At 39.0% G+C, this 17,494-nt stretch overlaps 1 protein-coding gene across 7 annotated transcripts in view; it reads right to left on the bottom strand.

Annotated features, from left to right (window-relative positions):
* FGD4 (FYVE, RhoGEF and PH domain containing 4) overlaps positions 1-17,494 on the bottom strand; it is a 259,423-nt gene that overhangs the window by 37,598 nt on the left and 204,331 nt on the right. For 5 of the 7 annotated variants that reach the window (XM_009180494.4, XM_009180497.4, XM_021922173.2 and 2 more), the window contains 4 exons: positions 11,562-11,651; positions 9,098-9,243; positions 8,208-8,364; positions 2,087-2,225 (listed from right to left, as the gene is read on the bottom strand). In XM_009180494.4, the coding sequence (XP_009178758.3) occupies positions 2,087-2,225; positions 8,208-8,364; positions 9,098-9,243; positions 11,562-11,651 (532 nt within the window). Of the gene's footprint in view, positions 1-2,086; positions 2,226-8,207; positions 8,365-9,097; positions 9,244-9,975; positions 10,076-11,561; positions 11,652-17,494 lie in introns of those variants that run through there. The other 2 variants (XM_021922176.2, XM_021922175.2) reach the window with 2 other exon arrangements.

Here is a 17,494-nt window from a genome sequence, read left to right as displayed (position 1 = left end):
CACACAGCTATGCTATTGGAGGGCCAGATTTAAACCCAGGTTTCTGACTCAAAAGTTCTAAAATATTTCAGGAGTAGTAAGTATTTTACTAGTTGTATGAGCAAATTAACCACTAAGCATAGCCTACTTTCTCTGGGAAAATACATTCACAATTCTAGCCTGGGTCGGGTGAAAGGGAATCTTCTGAGGCCAGTGTTGGAGGGTTTTGTTGCTGTGGCAGCTGGGAATGGGAACTCTTTGGTGTGGACATCATGGCAGCTCCAGGGGCTGCTGGTGAAGTGCTGTGGATGCTGAGACCTCTTGCGGGACTGACCGCAGGGAAAACCTCTCAATCCTAAATCACGTCCCGTTTTCTTCCTTTCTTTTTTGTTTTGTGAATACTGGCCTGCCTAATTCTGTTACCACAACAACCCTGAGACTTTTCAACTACATTTTTTGTCTTCTGTGCACTGCTGGACAGAATGCACTTTTGCTGCTTTTGCTTCTACTTTTAGGTCACCAAAAGCCCTTCTTCTGTGATCTCTTTAGAATTTTAGTGTAAGTAGCAATGAAAAACAAACGAAAAGGAATAAAATGCCAGACCATGTCACCAACTTTTTCATTTTTGACATGGGCATCTAAGGGGATACCAAAGTCTGAGTATAGAAGACACTGAATTTTAATTTACATTTTAAAGAACTATTCTGATGTGGGCCATGCTGTGCACTTGATACAGGATCCAGGATACAGGAAGACAAAATAAGACGGGATAAAGCCACTGCTCTAGAGATGAGTTCGAGGAAGAGCAGTGGTGTTTCCACCCCCACCCCCACCACTAGATCTGCCACTCAAATCAAGCAGTCAGGCAAGATGGATGGAAGTGGAGACAGGGCAGAGTTCCCAGGAAGTAGTTGGTTTGAGGAGATGGCAAGTCGAGTTCATTCTACACTATGGAAGGGGCGAATGGAGAAGAGAAGTTTCTGTGATCAGTCACTCAAATGGTGGGAGAAACACATCTGAGACAGCCTGTGTTCTAGAAAAGACTAAGGATCAGGGCCAGGAGCAGTGGCTCACGCCTGTAATCCCAGCACTTTGGGAGGCCGAGGTAGGTGGATCATCTGAAGTCAGGAGTTTAAGACCAGCCTGGCCAACATGGTGAAAACCCGTCTCTATTAAAATTACAACAATTAGCTGAATGGCTTGAACTCGGGAGGTGGAGGTTACAGTGAGCCAAGATCGTGCCACTGCACTCTAGCCTGGGCAACAGAGTGAGACTCTGTCTCAAAATAATAATAATAATATAATAATAATAATAATAATGAAAAGGTTAAAGATCCAAGACAAAAAATGTTTTATGTACTTCATCTCTCATCAAGGTTCACTTATGACAGAAAACAAGAAATTACAAGGGAAGGTAGCAATGTTTTAAGGTTGTACACAAGTACCATTACTGCTTGTTGAATATCAAGCCACTGCTATTTCTTAAATTTTCATTCATGCCTTTACAGTTGATTCACAAAAGTACAGAAAAAGGTAAAGTATTATTGAAACTTATAAGCCTTTAAAAAAAACCCTTTCATTATAATCTAATGAAAAAATAAGACATCTAACAGAATTAAAGTTTTCTTGGAGAAAATGTTACTGGACAATAAAAAGCACCATTTCCTGTTATGGTAGGCATGTTAGGGCAGGTGGAACCAACTCTGCTTAGGTTATTTTTACATAGTGAATGTCACCTTAGCTTTCTTGGTATGTACCAACCTATCTAATTAAACAGCAGCACTTGTAATTCTGAATGGTTGTATTCTTCCTCTGACAAGGAAATTGTGTATTGCTATTCTAGATGTCTTTAAGTCTATAATTTTATATTTCAGAGCCAGTGACTAACATGAAACCAGAAAAATAAATGTGATTTGCACGGTTCTAAACTTGTCATTTTGGCTCAAAAGTGACTTGCCTAACTGAGGTGATGATAACAATTTCCAATGAAATTATCTTCTAACAGCAACATTTGACTAAAGTAGCTGTGAGATATATTTCCCTTTGAAACCATAAGGCTGCTTGGCCACTTGATTATTCCATAATAGAAAACAAAAAAAGCATTTACTTTTAGCATCATTCCAGTCCAGGGAATCAGGAGGCAATTTCCTTAGATAGTCCTTAAGGAGCATCTCATACCGGGGAATCCGCTGAACAGGTTCTAGCATGTGATGCTGCAAAGTTAAGCTCCCACAGATTTTCTGTTTCTGTAATGAGAAAGGTTTTCTAAGAAACATTTAAAAATTAGGTTAGCGAGTCTAAAAACTCACTGTAAAACAGAACTTTCGTCAAGGACAATATTTTTTGACAAAGTTGTCCATCACCTGCATGAAATGCAGATTTCTGGCCGGGCGCAGTGTCTCACACCTGTAATCCCAGCACTTTGGGAGGCTGAGATGGGTAGATCACCTGAGGTGAGGGTTTGAGACCAGCCTGGCCAACATGGCCAAACCCCGCCTCTACTAAAAATACAAAAATTAGCCAGGCATGGTGGCACACACCTGTAGTCCCAGCTATGCGGAGGCTGAGGCTGAGGCTGAGGCAGGAGAATTGCTTGAACCCAGGAGGTGGAAGTTTCAGTGAGCCAAGATCATGTCACTTAGCCTGGGTGAAGAGTGAGACTCCATCTCAAAAAAATAAAAAAAAAATGGCCGGGCGCGGTGGCTCAAGCCTGTAATCCCAGCACTTTGGGAGGCCGTAACGGGCGGATCACGAGGTCAGGAGATCGAGACCATCCTGGCTAACACGGTGAAACCCTGTCTCTACTAAAAAATACAAAAAACTAGCCGGGCGAGGTGGTGGGTGCCTGTAGTCCCAGTTACTCGGGAGGCTGAGGCAGGAGAATGGTGTAAATCCAGGAGGCGGAGCTTGCAGTGAGCTGAGATCTGGCCACTGCACTCCAGCCTGGGCAACAGAGCAAGACTCCGTCTCAAAAAATAAATAAATAAATAAAAAATAAAAAAAATTTAAAAAATTTAAAAAAAAAGCAGACTTCTGAACCCCACTTCAATCTATAACATCACAATCTTTGGGGAAGGAGATGGAGAATACGCATTTTTTTTCTTCTTTTTTTGAGATGGAGTCTCACTCTGTTGCCCAGGCACACAGTGGTGTGATCTCACTGCAACCTCTGCCTCCTGGGCCCAAGTGGTCCTCCCACCTCAGCCTTCCAAGTAGCTATAGGCATGTGCCGTCATTCCCAGCTACAGAATATGCATTTTAAAACACCTGATATTTCTATAACACTGAAGTTGAGAACTACCAATCTGGTGTAAGAACAGAAAGGGGGAAAAAAATCAAGCAGAATTTTAAGCAAGAAAATTCCAGATTGCTGACAACCACTTCAATTAGTCACTACAAGGGTTTGTGAAGTCACATCATTAAATCATTCTATAGAGATGTTTCAAAAGATGTGCCTGTTTAATGAGGTTTGCTAAGAACAACTGTATTAAATGACTTTGGACTCAGCAGAAACTATTTCATAATAAGGCTATGATAAATGTCATTGCCTTTGAACTTAAAAAAGACTCCACAAAGAAGAATAACAAGATCTGGGCATCTTATCTGTCAGAAAATTTTAATTTTTCATCAGTTCAAAGCATTCTTTTTCATTAGAAACCAATTTCTGTAAATAGAACTCCATTTCTTAGGGCAAAATTAAGTCTGTATCACTTGCTTCCAAGAAGCTGTTAACAAAAGAGAGGAAAAAATAAGAAATGTTCTTGTTCCTGTTAAACAAAGCAGAAATCCCATTAAAATATATACTGAACTCACACCACGATCAGGACACTGCAAGGCATCAAAGCTATCTTAAGACACAGTGTTTGCATTTGAAGCAAACAAGTAACTAAAGGCTTCACAGAGAAGGGAACATTTAATGCAACCTCTGATGAGTGCAGGTTTTGGAGAAAAAGACAGACCAGGGAGCAAGTCCAGGAGAGAACAGGCCCACAGTAACGAAGCATGAAGTATGTTCAGTGAAAGGGACAGAGAGGTTTTCCTGGCAAAAAAGATAAGTAGAGGGAAATAGAAGATGTAAAGTAAAGGTAATATGAGGTAATGATGTCAAGGTGAGTTTAGACTTGTTTCATCTAATGTAGATTTTTGTGCATGACAGTTGTATCATTAGATCTGAGCTCTATTAGATTAATCTACTACAGCGTAGCTTTAGGGGGACGGGGGAAACTAGTTTGGAAGTTGTTACGACAGACCAGGAAGAAAATAATAAGGGCCTGAAATTGGCATAGAAGTTAAGAGAATAATAGATTTCCTTAATAAAGTTTAAGATATTAATTATATAAATTTAAATATGTCATTTGATTTTCCCAAAATCTATTATGTACATCAAGGAAAGTATTACTGATCCTAAATATTTTATATGAAGAAACTGTGGCTTTCTACGGTCAAGTGACTGTAAGTGGCAGACTTAGAATTCTAAACTAGGTTAGTTGATTCCCAATCTACCACTCTTTTCATAAGCCATGTCGTTTGGTCATAATATGGAGAAGACAGACATTGTAGAGACAGAATTCAGAGGATGATAAGACAATAACTACCACTATCACTACCATCACCACTATCATTTAGTGAGCACTTACCATGCAACAAGCACTATGCTAAGCAATTGGAATACATTATTTCACAGGCAAATGAACACATACAGAGAATGAAGACATGTAACAAATCAAAGATAAAGCTAAGTTGTCAAGCTCTGGTAAATGACAGGATAATGGTGTCACCTAATAAATCCAATACATATCAGAATAATTATCTACTCTACACAAGGCCTAAAAAGTCAGACAGAAAAATGCTTGGGAGCTAAAAATAGGAAAAAATGTTGACTTTGTTTGGATGACAAGATGTTCACATGCTCAGCTATTTGTACCTGGAGTTTGGGAGTAGAGAACTAGACTAGAAACAGCAACCCTAGAGGAACCTGTCTGGCAAGATAGTTAAAGGCATGTGGAAATAAGATATCACTGAAAAGCATGAAAAGAAAGATTGTAGAAGGCAAACTTTATGCTCTGCCCACGTTTCAGAATTAGCCAAAGAAGCTAGTAAAAATCAAAGGAGCCCAGTAAGGTAGGTGAGTGTTTAATTACAAAAGAAAAGAAGGTTAAAAAAAAAAAAAAGGAGTGAAGAGGATGAGGCAGGCTTTTTGGCTACAGCTGAATGAAGAGACTGGCAAATCTTCCCTGTTAAAAGCAGCTTATAGGCCAGGTGCAGTGGCTCATGCCTGTAATCTCAGCACTTTGGAAAGCCGAGGTTGGGGGATCATTTGAGGCCAGGAGTTTGAGACCAGCCTGGCCAACATGGCGAAACCCCATCTCTACTAAAAGTACAAAAATTAGCCAGGTGTAGTGGCACACACCTGTAATCCCAGCTACTCAGGAAGCTGAGGCACAAGAATCGCTTGAACCCAGGAGGCAGAGGTTGCAGTGAGCTGAGATCATACCACTGCACTCCAGCCTGGGGCGACAGAGCGAGATTCTATCTCCAAAAATTAAAAAAAAAATTAAAGCAGCTATAAAGCTAGATAAAATTGACAAAACAATATCTGCATTTTAGAAATTGATTAAAAGGCATGCAACGATCTGAAATCTGTTTACGCTTTAAAAATTGTTGAACTTTGGGTAAGAACGGTGAGAATCTGTGGCATGCTAGCCTGCAGCTGCTCCTGTCCCTCTCCCAGCTCAGTCACTAGGAAGGGGGCGTCAGGGTGGCATGGGCTGTGAGGACTGGCGGCTCCTCTGCTGAGGCTGAAAAGGGCTCATTCAATTTGGAATGGTGGGGAACACACACAACATCAGTAGAAGTGAAGATCCCTGAGGTGAGCGAGGGGTGAGGGCCAATAACTCTACTAGCCAGAAGTTGTGGTTGTGGATGTGAAAAAATATAATAATTGAAAAGAAAAATTCACCATAGGCTTAACAGCAGATTTGAGATGACAGAAGAATCAGGGAACTTGAAGAAAGACTAGTAGAAATTATACAATCTGAATAATAGAAGAGAGATTGGGAGGATCACTTGAACCCAGGAGTTTGAAGCCAGCCTAGGCAACATAGCAAGACACCATATCCAAAACAAACAAAAGGAACCCATAAAATTTGTGTAATGGGAGTAAAAAGATTAAAAAAAAAGAGAACGTGAAAAGGACAGAAAATATTTGAAGAAATAATGGCTGAAAACTTCTGAAAATGATTTAAAAAAAAATCAATCCACAAATGCAAAAAGTTCAACCAACCCTAACTAGGACAAATACAAAAAGGTCCACACCCAGACACATCATATTTAAACTGTTGAAAGCCAAAACACAGAGAAAATCTTGAAAGCAGCAAGAGAAAAGTGACTCATCACATACATGGGAATATCAATACAATCAATGGCTGGCTTCTCATCTCAAACCACAGAGGATGGAAAGCAGGAGAACGACATATTCAAAGTGCTGGTGGGGACCCCATATACTGGTTGAGTGTAGTGGCTCATGCTTGTAATCCCAGCACTCTAGGAGACTGAGTCTAGGTGTTTAAGACCAGCCTAGGCAACAGAGCCAGACCTTGTCTCTACAAAAAAATCTAAAATTTAGCCAGGGTGGTGGTGCATGCCTGTAGTCCCAGCTACCTGAGAGGCTGAGGTGGAAAGATTGCTTGAGCCCAGGTGTTGAAGGCTGCAGTGAGCTGTGATTGGGCCACTGCACTCTAGCCTGGGTGACAAGAGCAAGACCTTATCTCTAAAATAATAATAATAATAATAATAATAATAGAAACAAAGACTGGGCGTGGTGGCTCACCCCTGTAATCCTAGCACTTTGGGAGGCTGAGGTGGGCGAATCACGAGGTCAGGAGATCGAGATCATCCTGGCTAACATGGTGAAACCCCGTCTCTACTAAAAATACCAAAAATTAGCTGGGTGTTGTGGCAGGCGCCTGTAGCCCCAGCTACAGGCTGAGGCAGGAGAATGGCGTAAGTAAACCCGGGAGGCGGAGCTTGCAGTGAGCCTAGATCGCGCCACTGCACTCACGCCTGGGCAACAGAGCAGCGAGACTCCATCTCAAAACAAACAAACAAACACAAATTATAGAAGCAAAATAGAAAATAAAAAAGGAAAAACCCATATACTAGGAATTCTGAATCTAGCACTTCATTCTTCATTCATTCAGTAGTCAAGAAAAAATAAGTGTAGTCCCAGACAAAAAGACTGACAGAATTCATTGCTAGCTGGCCTACTTTATAAGAAACAACAATCATGTATGCTGAAAGAAAGTTACTCTAGAAAGGGCAAATATAAAAGTTAGTATAAAATAGACTTATAGATACATTTTTTCTCATATCCTTCCATAACAATTGTAGCACTGTATTATAGGCTCACAACATACAAAAAACGTAATATACAGGACACTAACAGTACAGAGCATAGAGGAGGGAACAGAGCTATATTGGAACTAAGTGTCTACATTTTACAAGAATTAAGGTGAGTATAATCTGAAGTACATTGTGAAAAATTAAGATGCATACTATAATCCTAAAAGCAACCACTGGAAAATAACTCAAAAAATCGTTGACAATTAGAGGAATTAAAATGGTACAATTAAAAAAATTCCTATGACACAAAATAAGACAGTCAAGGAGCAAAAGAAGTCCCACGCCAAGAATCTTAGATGATCTAAAATATGCCTCTTCAATATCAACTATATCAAAGAATATGATATTAACAATTTTGGCTAGAGAATCAAGTGGAAATTATTACGGTATTATTAAAGTGTGTTATTCAGGTTTGGTGACACAGAAGAAAATGAGGATACAGATATCAAGTGACAAAAAAAGAATGATTAGTTTCCCAAATCTCAAGGTTTACAGCAATCATTCTTTATATTCCTTCCAACAACTCAACCTCTGAAATAATGCAAGAGAGGCACAGACCTGAATGTGAACTCATTTTGTAAATTTATGTAGACCCTAATAAAAATCATCCTCTGCTGGTCTCAAAAGCAAATGGAGAAGTTATTGCTTAGTATGCAGCATGTGATTGATGTCTATTTCAGCTTTGCAGAGATGATCTTGCATAACTCCGCGTAGTATGAATTTTGGCTAGGTGTCTCAGATCTCTAGATCTCAGTTTTAGATCTAGAAGACTGTATAATTTGTATGGCAATAGTAATTTATAGCTTTGAATGAAACAGTCCTATTACCTGAATTTCTTCAACCACTGATTTGAATTGGGGAATACGTTCTGTCATGTTTTTAACCAATTCCATTGCGTTATCAAATCCTTTCACATATTCTCCATACATCTTAAGGAATGGTGCCAATTTCTGAAGGATGTCTCCAATTCTAGGAGTAGTTTCCCTGTATCAAATATAGAAAAACAAGTCATTAAAAAAATTTTTTTTTTTTTGAAACAGGGTCTCTTTCTGTCATGTAGTGCAGTGGCATGATCACAGCTCAGTGCAACCTCAACCTCCCAGGTTCAATCAATCCTCCAGCTTCGGCCCCCTCAGTAGCTGGGACTACAGGCACGCGCCACCACGCCTGGCTAGTTTTTTGTATTTTTTGTAGAGACAGAGTTTCACCATGTTGCCCAGGCTGGTCTTGAACTCCTGGGCTTAAGTGATTCGCCTGCCTTGGCCTCCTAAAGTGCTGGGATTACAGGCATGAGCTACCACGCCCGGCACATTAAGATTTTTTATAGAATGAGTGAACTGACAGGACTAGAGAGGAAGTCATCACATTCTACATACACTCTGTGCTTTATCTCATTCACCGTACTATGAGGCTGGTAGAGAACAATGCAGCACCTTTTTAAAGGGACTATAGGAATGTCATAGCAAAGAGAGATGTTCTGGAATTCTTGAGGCTCCACATGACCCGATATCTTGTCTTCACTAGCCAAATGATAGTTTGGAGAGCAGACATGAAGTCCTTTGTACCACAACTTCTATCAGTAGTCTTCAATGTAAAAATTTAGCATAAATGTCTAGTTACAGTTGTGTGTGGCATTTCTATTTCAATTTAAAAGCTGAAAAATACAGCATCTTATATGACTGCCTTAAACATATCATTTTCTATCTACTCCTCTTACCATTCTTGCATTCGTTTCTCCAGCTCTGGCAAGAGGAATTTACTATGGAAGGCATTTATTGATGAAATATTAGAAAAGATTTTATTCACCATCTCTGCTGGAAACGAGCCTCGGTTTGCTTCTTCCAACAGTTTGCAATAAAATACCTGAATAAAAGAATAATGTAAGCATTACTTCACATTTACTGGTTAACCACCTAGCACTGTGCTAGGCACATAGTGGGCTCTTAGTAACTTTTTATTGAGCAATTGGAAAAGTTTACGGTTCAAGAAAATCCTTTGAAATTTAGGAGTATATGCTTTGATTTAGAAGAATCAGGAATAAGAATCAGGAAGTTTTGATTCTAATCTAGGCTATGCTCCTATCCATAGGAATATTATGGTGAATAATTCACCTTTTCTGTGCTAGAAAATTTCCAATTGAGGTTAATAGAATTTACCCTTCCTATCCATAAGCCAGAGTTAAGAAATGTGAAAACACTTTATGTACACACAATAATTGTGGTATTTTTCACTTCTCTTTATGTTTTGAAAGACTTATTCACTTATCACATATTTCCCTTTATTGTAGTTTGCTGATGTAAGTCTCATTTTTCCTGTTAAAACTGTATGCTCCTTGGGAAAGGGGAACATCATGATTTAGTTCCCACAACAGAATAAGTGCATAATATCTGGCCAATGAATGGACAAAGGAATATTTCAATTCTCAGATATTTACTTGCTTTTTAGTAAATAATAATGCACAGTAACATAAAACACTGATACGCAGGGGGAAAAGTCTCTTCCTACACATAGTAACACGTACGTTGAAGACAAAAAAACAACAAAAAAAACCCCCAAACCTTCAGTCTTAGCTATGCTTCACTAAGGTTACTATACCTCTTAATTGCCATTCTGTTACATGTAGGCAGAAGGAGGTCTATTCCTTCATAATATCCAGATGGTTGTTAATTTTCTAAATTCACCTCCACTGTATTTTCTTGAGAGGCAAAAAGAACAAAAAATTATGTCCTTAGAGGCTCCAATAGTTAGGTTACTGTAGTAATTAGGACTCTAGAATTCTAAAAGGTCAGCAACAGTGGCTAACGAGTTATTTGGCTTTAAAAAACCACATAACTTGATAAGAGAAGAGAAATACGTCCACTATGGGAATATCTAAAATTTCAGGTCTGTAATTCCCATAAGGAAGAGAGTTGTTTCAAAAGTACAAACTTCACATTATTTGATTTTGGCTTATGATGAAATTCCTTTAAAAATGAATATGTGACCCATAAACTCATTCTTTCAAAGAGCATAAGCCTTAAAATGGCTTCCCACGGCTCACCCTAGCAGGCAAGCAGTTCACTTCTGAAACTAATGATAAGGAGGTACACACAGGATTGCCTGTTTCCATGAAATTCCAGTTTCCAGCAGCAGAAGTGGGACAATTCTTACAAGTAACACTCTAACATGGCAGCTTTCCCTTCTAACAAGGAGTCTGTATGGGCAATCAACCATTTGTCCTATTTATTGCTGATACAGGATTAAGATGCCTCAGTGGCCGGGGGTGGTGGCTCACGCCTGTAATCCCAGCACTTTGAGAGGCCGAGGTGGGAGGATCACAAGGTCAGGAGTTTAAGACCAGCCTGGCCAAAATGGTGAAACCCCATCTCTACTAAAGATACAAAAAATTAGCCGGGCCTGGTGGTGCATGCCTGTAATTCCAGCTACTTGGGGGGCTGAGGCAGGGGAATCGCTTGAACCCGGGAGGCGGAGGTTGCAGTGAGCCAAGATCGTGCCATTGCGCTACAGCCTGGGCGACAGGGCCAGACTCCGTCTCAAAAAAACCAAAACACAAAAAAAGATGCCTTAGTTTTCAAAAGTTATTCTTATAATATGTTCTTAGACTTTCCAAGTGTATATTTGAAATGATACTCAAGGTTCCATGATGAAAGTACAAAACACAATAAAGTAGATTCACACATTAAACCAATATCAGCTGGGCAACTTTATGCCAGCTACTATATTAAATGTTTCATACAAGGTTGAACAAGTGAACTTTCAAAATCCCTTCTGGCCCTATGACTACACCAGCTCAGATCACTCGCATAATGCTAGATAGCAAATGAGGCAAACAGAATCAATGATTTTTAGCATTAGAATCATCAATATCTTACTTAGATTATAATGGTAACATGGTTCTTAGGATGACAATGAAAGGTCAAGAAACAGACTAGTGTTTAAGTTTACAGGACACTTGATAAACACGTTTTGTGATTCACACAGAGAGAAACCTCTACTGTTTACAAATTAGAAAATGCCCATACTTGACCAAGCTGAAAGTGCTAGAGATTTCCTTGAGCAAGTACTTTTCACTAGTCAAAAACAGGCCCTTCCTTCATGCAGTTTCTACAATACTTTCATTACTAGGTTAAAATGATGTACAATGTCAAAATATCAAATAATTCTGCGAAAGAAAATCTTACCTGATCTAAGAGGTCAAGTCGGTTGACATAAGCTCTTTCGGTAAGCAAAAGTTCATTGGCTATTTTGTGAAGTTTTTGCTCATTAGTCTCCTAAAAATTGAACAGATATTCACACATTAGGAAAGATACCTTGGACAATATTTCTAAAGTAAAAAACACCTCTTCAAATGATTTGATCGAAACAGTTTTCTCAAGCTTTTCAGTTACTCAGTTCTTTCAGCCATCAAGAGATGTCAAATCAGAAACGAACAAAACTAGAAATTAGTAAGCAGTTGGATTTAAACTATAGTTTCTCCTTTGACCTCTGCAGCAGTTACCACTATCGTATCTACCTTTTTCCTGGAAATCTTTTATATTTTTCAGTTTCTAGCATTCCTCTTTCTTCATTTTTCCATCTTTCTCAGGCTACTCTTTGGAAATGTTATCACTCAGACATCTTGTCTGATTATCAGCTCTATACATTCATTAAGTTTTTATTTAATAAAAAAAATATTTTATTAGGCCAGCCGCAGTGGCGCATGCCTATAATTCCAACACACTGGGAGGTAGAGGAGGGAGGATCACTTGAGCACAGGCGTGGTAGCGCATGTCTATAGTCCCAGCTACTTGGGAGGTGGAGATGGGAGGAGGTTGAGGCCATGTAAGCCATGACTGTGCCACTGCACTCTAGCCTGGGCGACAGAGCAAGACCCTATCTCAAAAAAAATAGAAAGAAAAACTTCAATCAAATAATACAGAAAATAGTAAAGTGAACTCCCACATGCCCATCAAGATTCAACAAGTATCAACTCATTGTTAATCATGTTTCATTTACGCTCCCCCTCACCTGTCTGCCCATATTATTTTCCATTAAATCCCACTTTATTTCTTCAGTATGTATTTATTTAACCCTTAAATATATTTATATAACCCTGCCAGTTTCATGATGACAGAAACATTTTTTTCTTGCTAGCTGCTGTATCTCCTGTGCCTACTACAATGCTTCAATAAAAACATTGGTATTCAATACAATATTGCTGAACAAATGAATGAATGAATGAGTAGCAATCACATACCTAACTATCGCTGGACATTTATTACTACTTTGACATGCTGACAACACAAGCCCAAATTCATCTTTTCTGAGAAACCTCTACCCTACTACTAACTCCTAATTTTCTCCTCCTGGTAATGGTACAGTTACCTGGCTTTGGAATCTTGAATTAAACTTTGTTCTCTATTATGGCATCCTAACTGTTACCAAGTCCTACTTATGATACTATGTCTAAATTTAGCATTCATCCTTTAATCTGTCAACACTGCCACCCTGTTTTGCTCATCTCTTCTCAAGCCCAGCCCAATCAATAGCTATCAAATGGTCTGATTCCAATATTTTGTGGTTCTTACCTTGTATATTGCTGTATGAGAAATCTTTCTAAAACTTTTCTTTGTTCCACATTTATAAAGCATTGTCAAGAATGAATTAATCCTTATAAATACTAAAAAGAAACAGTATTTCCAAATAATTAAGCCATTGTCTCTGAATGTTATTATTTTTGTATTTTATCAATTGTTTTGTGGAAATCTTTCTAATGTATATGCTAAGATTTCTGCTCTGAGAAAAATATATAACAAAGTTATATCCTTCCATGTACTTCTCTCTTTTTTTTTGAGACAGAATTTTCCTCTTGTTGCCCAGCTAGAGCACAATGGCGTGATCTTGGCTCACTGCAACCCCCGTCTCCTGGGTTCAAGTGATTCTCCTGCCTCAGCCTCCTAAGTAGCTGGGATTACACGCATGAGCCACTACGCCCAGCTAATTTTGTATTTTAAGTAGAAACAGGGTTTCTCCATGTTGGTCAGCCTGGTCTCGAACTCCTGACCTCAGGTGATCTGCCCCCCTCAGCCTCCCAAAGTGCTGGGATTACAGGCATGAGCCACCGCGCCTGGCTCCTTCCAAGTACTTTCTAGGGTTATTTATCTTAAAGTGAAAAGAAAATTCTAAACTTAAAAAACAAAACAAAACACTGCATTGCACACATAATTCTACTTTCACAGAAAGAAAAGCCTTCGTTCGTCTTCTCCTCACTGACAGGATAAAATCCATACTGTGTACATTCAGGGTTATTCAGATCTCTACTCACTTCCTCAAACTTCCTTCTCATTCTATCATCACAGGCACCATTCCCTCCAAACACATCACTCAAATGCATGTTTGATTACCATCCAAATGTGTCCCTGACCATCTCGAAACCTTTCTTCTTTCCATCCTCTGCCTGGCATATGCTCTTGCTATTGTAGCTCTCTAGGCGTCTAAGACACTTTTCTTTTGATGGTTGCATTTCCAATTCTTGTCCATGGAGCCTTCTTCAACTATTCAAAGCCCTTGGGTTTGGTCCTATTAGAAGGCATTTTGTGTTTCATATGCAAATCTTTGTATTGAAAACTTTCTATCTACTACTTTGCTGAAATACCCTCCCTTTCTCTGTAGGAGATTATAAAGTATAGGTAAAACTCTAGAAGCAAAGTAGACCAAAGTATATTTTAAGCCAGTGTCTAACTTATGTATAAATACTACATTTTAAACTGTGTATAAATGCTACTAAGTTCTATGAATACTTCACTGTGTTCACCTCATGAGATCTACTTCATGCTTTACACTTTACATACAAGATCCATTCTAATATATAAAGTTAATGTGTTGCTTCTTACAGTGGCATTGAAATGAGGTATTTTTAGGTGAAGTCCTCAGGTAAAGCAATATAATACTGTTTAAATAATCTGTGGTCTCAGAAACACAGATATAAGAACTATGTAGTCATCTAGTTGCACAATTAGTCAAAGTTTTGGTTTAACTTAATACAATTCGGGATAAAGTATTGGCACTGTTGGTTGCCAGCTTGGCATATTTCCCACCCCTCATTTCTTAATAGTATCCAGGTTGGGTTAGTGTATATATTACTACTATACAGTCAGTTCCTCTAGGGAAACAGACCTTATTTCCAGATCAAAAGGTGGAGCCCTGAATAGCGTAAGAATCCAAGTACATAGTGATTGGTTCCGGAGATGAGATATGAGGAAATACACACTGAAGGCTTTGGCAATAGGTAGCTTCCTATTCTTAAGGCAGAGCCAATGGGAAGACGTCTCTTTTTGGGGTTCCCAGAAAATGAGAGTATATGGAGGCTTAAGTGCTATGAGCAACCAGCCCATAACCACAGGAATGAAACCAACACACTTCATTATTGTTTAGGCCAGGCTAAGTGTTACTTGTGGCCAGAAGTATCCTGATTGATATATGAAACATATGCAGGATACTCCATGAAATTTAAAAACCTAAGTAATTTTTAAGCAATTACTACTTATAAGGAGAAAGAGATAAAACTTAAATACATTGTGGGATAAAAATGTGACTTTCCAAACTGTAATAAGTAAACATAAATGCATAGTAAATACGTAAGATACCTATCAACATTTCAGAGGAAGATACAGGAATATGCTGTCCTTCATATTCACAGGAAATACTCCCCTGTATCAATGTTGTAAGCCCTTTGTTTTATTTTGCTGTGGTTTTTTTTTTTTGAGACGGAGTCTTACTCTGTCACCCAGGCTGGAGTGCAGTGGTGTGATCTCGGCTCACTGCAACCTTCACCTGCTGGGTTTAAGTAATTCTCCTGCCTCAGCCTCCCAAGTAGCTGAAACTACAGGTGCATGCCACCATGCCCAGCTAATTTTTTGGATTTTTAGTAGAGATGGGGTTTCATCATGCTGGCCAGGCTGGTCTCGAACTCCTGACCTCGTGTTCTGCCTGCTTTGGCCTCCCAAAGTGCTGGGATTACAGGCATGAGCCACTGTGCCCGGCCTGTTTTGCTTTTCTAAGCAAGAACGGTTGAGGCATAATTTATAAACAGTAAAATTCGCCCTTTTTGGTGCATAGTTCCAGGAGTTTTGACAAATGCATATGATAATGTAACCCAGACTTCCCCAACCTTTTTGGCACCAGGGACCGGTTTTGTGGAAGACAATTTTTCCATTGACTGGGTTGGAGTGGGGAGAGGTTTCAGGATGATTCAAGCACATTACATTTATTGCGCACTTTATTTCTATTATTATTACATTGTAATATATAAGGAAGTAATTATACAACTCACCATAATGTTGAATCAGTGGGAGACCTGAGCTTGTTTTCCTGCAACTAGGCAGTCCCATCTGGGAGTGATGGGAGACAGTGACAGATCGTCAGTCGTTAGATTCTCATAAGGAGTGGGTAACCTAGATCCCTCACATGCGCAGTTCACAACAGGGTTCAAATTCCTATGAGAATCTAATGCTGCTGCTGATCTGACAGGAGGTGGAGCTCAGATGGTAATGTGAGTGATGGGGAGCAAGCCTGGAAATACAGATGAAGCTTCACTTGCTTGCTTGCCTGTCCCACTACTCACCTCCTGCTGTGCGGCCCCATCCCTAATACGCCACAGACCAGCCGGTACCAGTCTGTGACCCACAGGCTGAGAACCTCTGATATAACCGCTACCATAACCAAGATATGGAATATTTCCCTCATGCCTCAACTATTCTTGTGCCCCTTTGCAATCAACCCCCTCTATCCTCCTATCACCAGATCCTGGTACCTACTGATCTTTCCTTTTCTATGTCATGTAAATGCATGTGCCTTCTTAGTCTTGCTTCTGTCATTCAGCAAAATTCATTTGAAATACATGCATGTTGTTATTAGTAGCAGTAGTTTGTTCTTTTCAAGCCCCTGGTTTTATTCTGATAGTGGTGATGTATCGTTTTGACTCACTCATACCCTATGTTCTGATTCTAATTATGACAATATCTTTAAAGACAGCAACCTGGCAGAACTTGTGCCATGATAAAATAATACATCTTTCATGAATCAGGGAATATGTTAACTAACAGATCTTACTATGCATTACTGCTATGCAATGAAGTCACCCCTGAGGTCTTCCACAATCCTACAGGATCTTAAATAGGAAGCTTATCAGAACAATCTGCTGACTGCAAAGCATGCTTTAGCTGAACTTGGCAATTGTGGATATCCTGGTCAGATTTTGCAAAATCCAAGGGGGATGCCAGCAGTTATTAGCAAAAGCTATGCTCTCTCCACACAGATGGTCTTCTACATGTTAGGTCCTTAACCCTGACAAAGCCAACACAAAGATAAGCAAAAAGCAAGTTTGCTGATAACATACGGTTTAATCACTCATTTACATATAGGTTTGCAGAAAAGTTACTACGGATTTTGAGATGGAGATGAGTAAATCACGGACTAATTGTGCCTTGCTTTAGGTCAACCAAAACAGCAATAATATCACCATAATAATAAAAGCTAACACTTATTCACTGATTACTGTATGCCAGAGTCCGTTATAATTATTTTATATAAACTGATTAATCCTTACAACAATAAATACCATTATTATTTTTATTTTACAGATAGCACACATACAACAAACAAAATCCAGAGGCTCAAAGAGGACAGGTTACTTACCCAAGGTCAGAGTTAGAAAGTAACTGTATCATATAGGCAAGTACACGATTTTAAGTTACTATTCATGATATACCTTGGCGCTCACTATCATCTTTCTTTCAACAAAACCCAAGACTGTGATATGTGCCTGTAAACAGGCAGACTGACAAATCACCAACTATCTGCTTACAAAATCCACCTGAAAATGAAAAGTGATACTACTATATACTTTAATTTATACATTCTTTTTTTCCAATATAAATTCTATTAAAAAGAGACTTTTCAGCATTTTAGTAATTATTAGGTATACAAAATACAGTCATTTTGAAGTAATAATATGGTGGCCTCCAACTTGAAAAACTTATTTAAGGAAACTCATCTATAAGTACATTTAAGGAGAAACAGATGATTTATTTGCATGCATGGGGCTTTATTACTATAGTAGAATTACATATAAATA

The sequence above is a fragment of the Papio anubis genome, chromosome 9, assembly GCF_008728515.1.
Source record: "Papio anubis isolate 15944 chromosome 9, Panubis1.0, whole genome shotgun sequence".
NCBI classification, from domain to species: domain Eukaryota; kingdom Metazoa; phylum Chordata; class Mammalia; order Primates; family Cercopithecidae; genus Papio; species Papio anubis.
This window is presented reverse-complemented; position numbering and strand designations above follow the sequence as displayed.